At 27.3% G+C, this 7,381-nt stretch overlaps 2 protein-coding genes across 2 annotated transcripts; both read left to right on the top strand.

The window, feature by feature from the left end:
• The first annotated feature begins 1,259 nt into the window (after positions 1-1,259).
• Positions 1,260-3,946, top strand: LOC119668609 (rho-related GTP-binding protein RhoV-like). Its single transcript, XM_038078180.1, has 3 exons — positions 1,260-1,539; positions 1,722-1,814; positions 3,766-3,946. Exons 1-3 carry the CDS (start codon positions 1,288-1,290, stop codon positions 3,871-3,873), a joined length of 453 nt encoding a protein of 150 aa, XP_037934108.1. The 5' UTR covers positions 1,260-1,287; the 3' UTR covers positions 3,874-3,946.
• A 2,378-nt stretch (positions 3,947-6,324) lies between these two features.
• LOC119666524 (14-3-3-like protein B) lies at positions 6,325-7,110 on the top strand. Its single transcript, XM_038075807.1, has one exon. It carries the CDS (start codon positions 6,325-6,327, stop codon positions 7,108-7,110), a length of 786 nt encoding a protein of 261 aa, XP_037931735.1.
• Positions 7,111-7,381: the final 271 nt, after the last annotated feature.

Raw genomic sequence — 7,381 nt, 5'->3', positions numbered from 1 at the left:
ATTTATCTATGTCCAGTTTTTTTTAGTTAATTTTTATAGAATCGGTTGCCTTTTTTATTAATATTTATATTGCATTTAGCCTTTTAAATAAAATTTTATTTGAAATAATAAAATTAATAAAATATTTAAATGGTGTTTTTTAAGGATATATATATTATATCTCTGTATATTTAAATTATATTTTTAAACATCACACTTCAAAGGTTTTAAAAATTTTTATTGTTTTTTATTTACTATATTTATTATCATAGTTTTTTATTAATGTTTTTGTATATTTCTGCTATTTTTTTATAAATACTTATGATTATAACATCTTAATATAATTTTTTATTTTAAGTTTTTATTTACTTATGTGGCATCATTAAGTAATATTTATAGTTTATTAACTTTTTTGTAATTCTTATATATATATTTTTTTTAAATTTTTACTTTAAATTTAAATTATTTTAATTTTTAATAAATAAATTTTGTAAGGTTTAAAGTTTAATTAAAAAAAGGACTTATAAGCTTTCTACATCTACAAAAACATATTATTATATTATTAGACTAATACTATGTTCAGACAGCCAAATTTTCTTAATTTCGTAAAAATTAAATTAAGTTAATTTCGAAAGTGTTCATATTGCCCCAAATCAAGGAAATCATATATTTTTTGTTCCAATTCCAAATTCCATATTTTTTTGCTCCAAACACTATTTTTATCTGGGAAATTATAAAAGTTGTTTATAATAACTAAAGGTGTGTGAATTATTATTTTTCACTCTATTTTAAATTAATAAATGTCAGTTTTTTCTCTATATTCAAATTTAAAAATTTTTGCTACTACTTTTAAAATATTTTCCCGCTTTTGTCACTCTTTCGTTATCTCAACTTTATCTTTTGCTTAAAATTTATCTTACGCATGGTTGCATTTAAAATATCCCTTCGAAATGTCAGCCTTCGTTTCAACGAAATTAAGGCCATTTTCCTTAATTTTGTTCTAACCTCAAAACTGTATGGAAAAAAGAACTTAATTTCGCTGAAACAAGAATGAAATTAAGATTTTTGCGAAATTAAGTTGTATCTGAACGTAGTATAACTCATACTTGTTTATCATCCAATTTCGAAAATAATTATTTCTGCTATATTTTCCTATAAATTAATCAGTGCTTGATTTATATTTTATTAAAAACAATTACAGACCACATATTTCATCTTTCATCTATATACTAATACATATCCTTAATAAATCCCTATAAATCTCACTGAATAACACTTAAATCTTTCTAATTGCTTTCAGCTGATGTTATGGTGAACGATAGTCCCGTACACTTAACCATCTGTGATACAGCTGGACAAGATACATTGGATCCTTTGCGTGAGCTGTGTTATCCGGACAGCGATGTTTTCTTATTATGTTTCTCAGTGGCAAAACCGGAAACGTTTCATGCCATCAAAACGAAATGGGCACCGAAATTCACAAAAACAAAGGCAACATTGATATTGGTCGGAACTCAAGCAGATTTGCGTACAAATACGAATGTGCTGAATAAATTGCAGGTAAGCCAATAACTCCGATGATATTTTTGGAATTCCTTTATCATTGCAGTCAAATCCTTTAAATATTTATGTTTCCATTTGATTAATATTTCGTTCCTTTGCTCATGCTCATCACTCTTTGTTTCTTGTGTGAATCTTTCACAATAATTGGCAAATATGTTTGCAACTTCCGGCACGCACAGACAAAAGGCGAGAAGCCAGTAACGTACACGGATGCCTGGGACCTAGCAACTACAATTGGCGCAAAATACATTGAGACTTCGTCAGCAACACAGGTAAGTGGAAAAAGACTCAACGATTTCCACCTTTACTTAATAGATTACACAGGTTTTGATAAAAGTTTGCGAATGCAACTGCAAATACTCTGCAAACTGCTGTCAGTCTTAATCCTTTTGTGACCGAAAGCAAATTTTTAATTTAAATCAACGTGATGGAAATTTCTTAACATTTAATGAAATTGTATCAAAGGAAAACTTATGGGAAAAGGTATTTAAAAGCTTATCCCGAAGGCGTAAGACGCGTCAACCTGCACTCACACTGCGCCTAAATCCGTCTGGATTTATTTGTAAATGTTTTAAATCAAATTCAATTTCGTGCAAAGCGCCTCGCAGAATGTATATGCGAATGTGTCCTTCCTTCTGCATTTACATTGCGTGAAAATACGGCTTCCGTTGGGAAACTTTATTACACAAGACTACAGTCTTTTTTACAACTTTTTGAATCAAGGCACAAAAATAAACAACAACTACGAGTAAAAAAATCCGTCAACCTTAGAATATCGCGCTCTGTTGCCTGCGCAAGTGTCAAAGTAAATCCTTTAAAGGATTTTCATTTATTGCAAAACAAATTTCTTTATAAAAATTTATACAAAGAAATGTTAAATAAACAAGTCAGACAAATTTCTTGCACAAAATATTCTTATTTGTGCAATTTATATATTTTTTATTTATAATGTCGCGAATTCCCAGAGTCAAAATACTTAAAGTAAAAACATAAATAGAATTTGCGAAAAATAAGCACTGACAAGTGAAAATAGAGGTTAGGGAAATATGGATTCATATATTTTTAAAACATTTTATTTTAGTAGATAAAAAACCTTTTTATAAAACGATATAATATTCAAGGTAGACATGTATAATGTAGTTATATTGTAACACAAACTTTAAATAAATAGGTATTGAGAAAGGTGTATAATAGTTTATTACAACTCAATAGAATTATTCACTAAAGTTGATACGCTACTTAACCCCGTCCTAACAATCCTCAAGTCCACTTCTGGACTCTTAGGAAGTTATGCTGATTTAAGGTCCGTCATCAACTAAAAAACAAATAAATGATATGATTTCTTAGCCTAGTTAAAGCCTAGTGTGGGGTAGAGATAAGCCCCAGCCATTATAGAGTAAAAGTGCGTAATAGCACTAACTCAAGAAGAAAAATCAAGAAAAATAGAATATAATACAATACAATATAATAGTGAATTTGAATACGGATTCATATTTTATATACATTTTATATATATTTTATAAACACAGCAAGTGGTTTTGATAATAAAACTTTCACAGCAAATTAACAAAACTCCCAAAAAAAGTGCGAACATAAAAGTCATATACGGCTTTGAGTTAGCTGGTTAAGAAGCGTTGACTCTGAGCTTCAAAACTGACAGGGCACGAGATTAATTCCTGTTACTTGCAATCACAAAAAATTAATAAAATAAATAAGAATTATAAATAAGTAAGATATTAAATTCAAGATGATCACTGATGATGTGTATTTGGCAATACTCGGAAGAACTTATATTTGGCAATACTCGGAAAAAAATTTAATTAATTAAAATAATATAAAAAAAGAATGTTTGTTGTTGTATTCACTACTTTTCGAAAATTACCACTTGTATTCACAAAATAAGAGCTCGCCTATATATAGATTATGTACTATAGATAAAAAGGAATATAAGTTATGCAAATATAAGTCATGCCTCTACGAACAGATAGGTATTGAAATTTAATAATTAAATTTTTGTTGTTGTAGTTCACTACTTTTCGAAAACCCCTATATATAAATTTTATGTAAATTTTATGCAAATTTTCTATAAATTTTATGTAAGTTTTATGCAAATTTTATAAAAATTTATAAAATTTTTTTTAAATATTTTTCTATATATATTAATACTTTATTGATAAACAATTAAACAATATAACTAATATCTTCTCCCTTCTCTTTTTTAAGGACAAAGTCAAGGAAGTTTTCGATACAGCGATTTGGGAAGGCTTAGTACCAAAGACATTACCGCCAACACCAGCGCCGCTTTGGAAAAAGATTTTCTGTTTAGCATAAGTAAAATAAATTTAAAAGTACTTTTTGGCTAAATATTAACTCATATCTTAATATAAAATTATTTTGTATTCATTAAAATAAGTGCAAATTTTAATATACAACAATTAACAATGCAATATTGCAAAAATTTTATGCAAAAGTCCAGCACAGAATAGACTGAAATTGTAACATTTGGATGTTGCAAGCATTAGGTTAAGCAAGTTTGTTACATTTTCTGTAATTCCTACACTCGTTCATGTTAAATAACATTTTTATGTTAACTCATTATTATTACTATTATATATATTATCATATATTTTTATAGTTATTATTATTATTATTAATAATTATTTTTTATGCATAATCGCCTTAATTTTGCTTAAATAATATTTAGTTAAGTTTTTTTATTATAAATATTGTACTTCTATGAATTGTATATTTACATTCCATCCAATCTAAAATTTGTTCGTCATTAAGTTTTCATTTCAAAAATACATAAAACATTAATCATATAAGCAAAATTGTTTCCAATTATAGAGTATATAAATAAATATATTTAAATTAAAAAACTGTTGAATTTAATTTGTTATTACTAGAATTTGTATGAAATATGGTAACTCTCAAAAGTAATATATCATATAATATAAAGAAAAAAAATATTAAAAAAATTAATATAACAATAAACTAATAAAAAAAATATTAAACTTATTATTAATAAAAAATAATATTAAAATTCGCATAGTAATATGCTCTCAAGCAAAACACAGCAATTATTTTTTCGTAATGAATATATAATAATATATTTATTATAATTTAAAAATAATAAGTTTTCATTAATTTAATTTTATTTTTTATGTAAGCAAAATAAATAATAAATAATTTTTTTAAATAATATAAAAATAGTAAGTAAATGATAATTACAGCATACTTTGAATTTTTCCTACATAAAGAAAAGGAATTACACCTATTGTATAAAAAATAGATAAAGTTTTCCTGTTTCTTCTATTTATTGTATAGACTATTATTTCAATTCTCTAAATAGAAATAATTATTTCGGCATATTCTCTTTTTATGTAAAGATCTTGATTTGATTTAATATTAAGAACATATCAAGTAAGGATTAACAAGAATTAACACTCAGTATATATAAAATAAGTTCAAAGCCTCACATATATACAAAAATAATGTGTACTTTAAATAGTAGATAAAATGTATTTTTTTTTCTTTTGAAAAAAGAAAATATTCACCAAACTTTAAATTAGAAAAACGAAGCTTTGGTGCAATATCATCTATTGTTCGTCACTACTTTTTTCCATCATAATAACAGCACACAGATTTCGTATCGAAAGAACTTGTTATCTCTCCAGGCAATCTACGAAAGTTAAAAGTTTTCCACACAGTTTTTGATTTCTTCGAAAGAATAGAAGTGCTGTTGAGCCAAATCATGAGTCATCGATAAATATAATCAGAAAGGGCAATGTCTTTAGAATAGAGCAAGATTTCCTTTGTTATTTTCCAAGAATATTTTGGCCGTTTGAATATTTCAACCGTTTCTTCTTTAAGGCAGTGATTCAGTTGTGTTCTAGAAAAAGTCATTTTGTTCGAATTTAACAGCTTTTTATAGATTATAAATTACCGATCTTATAAAATTTATAGCGTAACCTTGAGACTGTGAATATTTCGTTTTGACTTTGATATTGACGTATATCCGGCTTTTTCATCAGATCTTTTGCTCTTTGAATAGTCGAAATGTATCAACTTCTCATCGATACGATGAACCCTTTCCTACTAGTTTTTCGAACACCTGCTCTCAATATATAACTTGCTCGCTTTTATTCAATTATTTTTATCAATATCAATTTTATCAATATCACGTAGATATAACATCTACAATCCAAAACTTTTCTACTAGTTCAGATCAAACTCAGATTGTCACAGAAAAAGCGATTGGAATTTTTATATTTTTTCAAGAAAACGACATATTCTTTCTATTCAGGAAGAGCAATTCTGTTGGGATGATTGAAACCTTTTGGCAGCCTTGCTGTATTCATTTCAGGGAACAGGAGCAGGAAGCGTTTTAGGGAACTGTTTACCTAAAACGTCCGAAATAATTATATATAATATAAATAAATTTAATGATATCATTTTTGTACAATAGTGTTTAGAAGTCGGATCTTGACGAGCTTAAATATTTTATTGAATATAATATTATAAGCATAATCTAATTAGCTATAGTATATCTTATAGTGTTGTAAATCAAGTAACATGATATCTATACCAATGATTTATCTTAAAAACAAAAGCAACCTAAGTAAATTCTGTCAGTTGGAGAGGTTGACAACATAATACACTGTATTAAATATTTAATATATTTAATGACATTTTAATCACATATTAAAATTTTATTTCGAACTTTTTTTGTTAACAAAATTCATAATATACGTTATTAGTCACAAAAAAATAAATTTTAAAATGATTAAATATATGAAACAGAAAAAAGTCAGGAAAGCGCAACATGTTACGCTGCCACGGAACACAACCTTACAAGTTATTAGAACTTTTGTCAGTAAATTGAATAAAAGACATGAAGAGGCCTATGAGAAGTATAATGAGCTCATCGTATTGGAGCCGAATAAATTACAACAGCATGTTGAGTATTTAGCGGGATTGACAAAGCTTTTACTCTATGAGAAACTAACAATATGGCGTAGAATCTGTGATATAGAAAATGAAGAGCTCTCACGTCGTCACTTCCGAGATGCACAACTCGCACATCACTATCGTACAAAAGCTGAAAATGAAGTCCGTGAAACTTGCTTTAAAATGATGACTGAGATGTACGAGAAGTTGTACTTTTCAACTGATACAGTCCATAAAAAGATCATGTACTATAAGCTTAAGGCTGACTTTTACAAAGTCTTTTGCGAGTTTAAATTTGAAGATTTGAGAGAGGAATCAGTGGATGAGGTCTTAAAATCATATCGTATGGCATTGGAATTGGCAAATGGCGCTTATTTAAAACGTCATCCTTTAAGCTTATCAATTCACCTAAGTTTGTGCATTTTTCTGTATCAGGAACTCAATGAGTACGAGACTGCCATATGTTTAGCTCAGCGTGCAATTGAGGAGGCCTATGCAAGCGATGCCAACATGGATCCCCAATTGGATCAGCAGAGTGCTGAGTTTTTTCGGTATTTAAATGAAAACTTGAAGCTCTGGTATAATGAGCAGATTGCCTTGATGAAAAATAGATGCTAAGTACACTTATAAGAGGATAATTGAGTGATACGAGCATAGGCTCGTATCATTACTGTGGTTATAATAAAAAATTGTTGGTTATCGTTATCTGACATATCTAAGTTAAGACATAAAAACTGTATTTATATTTCATAATCTTTCAAATTAAATGCTAAGCCAAAAATTTTTATGTTGTTATTTTTTAAATGATTCAGAGTTGAGATTTAATTCTGTCTTTATTGAAATGTATGTGTAAAATAAAACAATAATCTTCATATTCAGAAAAGTCTGC

The sequence above is a fragment of the Teleopsis dalmanni genome, chromosome 1, assembly GCF_002237135.1.
Source record: "Teleopsis dalmanni isolate 2A chromosome 1, ASM223713v2, whole genome shotgun sequence".
Lineage (NCBI taxonomy): Eukaryota > Metazoa > Arthropoda > Insecta > Diptera > Diopsidae > Teleopsis > Teleopsis dalmanni.
Note: the sequence above shows the minus strand (reverse complement) of the source record. Positions and strands in the feature narration are given on the sequence as shown.

Coding starts and splice junctions, on each gene's coding strand:
- LOC119668609 (XM_038078180.1), top strand. CDS start 1,288: ATGGTGAACGATAGTCCCGTACACTTAACCATCTGTGATACAGCTGGA. Junction 1,540..1,721: donor ATGTGCTGAATAAATTGCAG/GTAAGCCAATAA, acceptor CGGCACGCACAG/ACAAAAGGCGAGAAGCCAGT. Junction 1,815..3,765: donor AGACTTCGTCAGCAACACAG/GTAAGTGGAAAA, acceptor CTCTTTTTTAAG/GACAAAGTCAAGGAAGTTTT.
- LOC119666524 (XM_038075807.1), top strand. CDS start 6,325: ATGATTAAATATATGAAACAGAAAAAAGTCAGGAAAGCGCAACATGTT.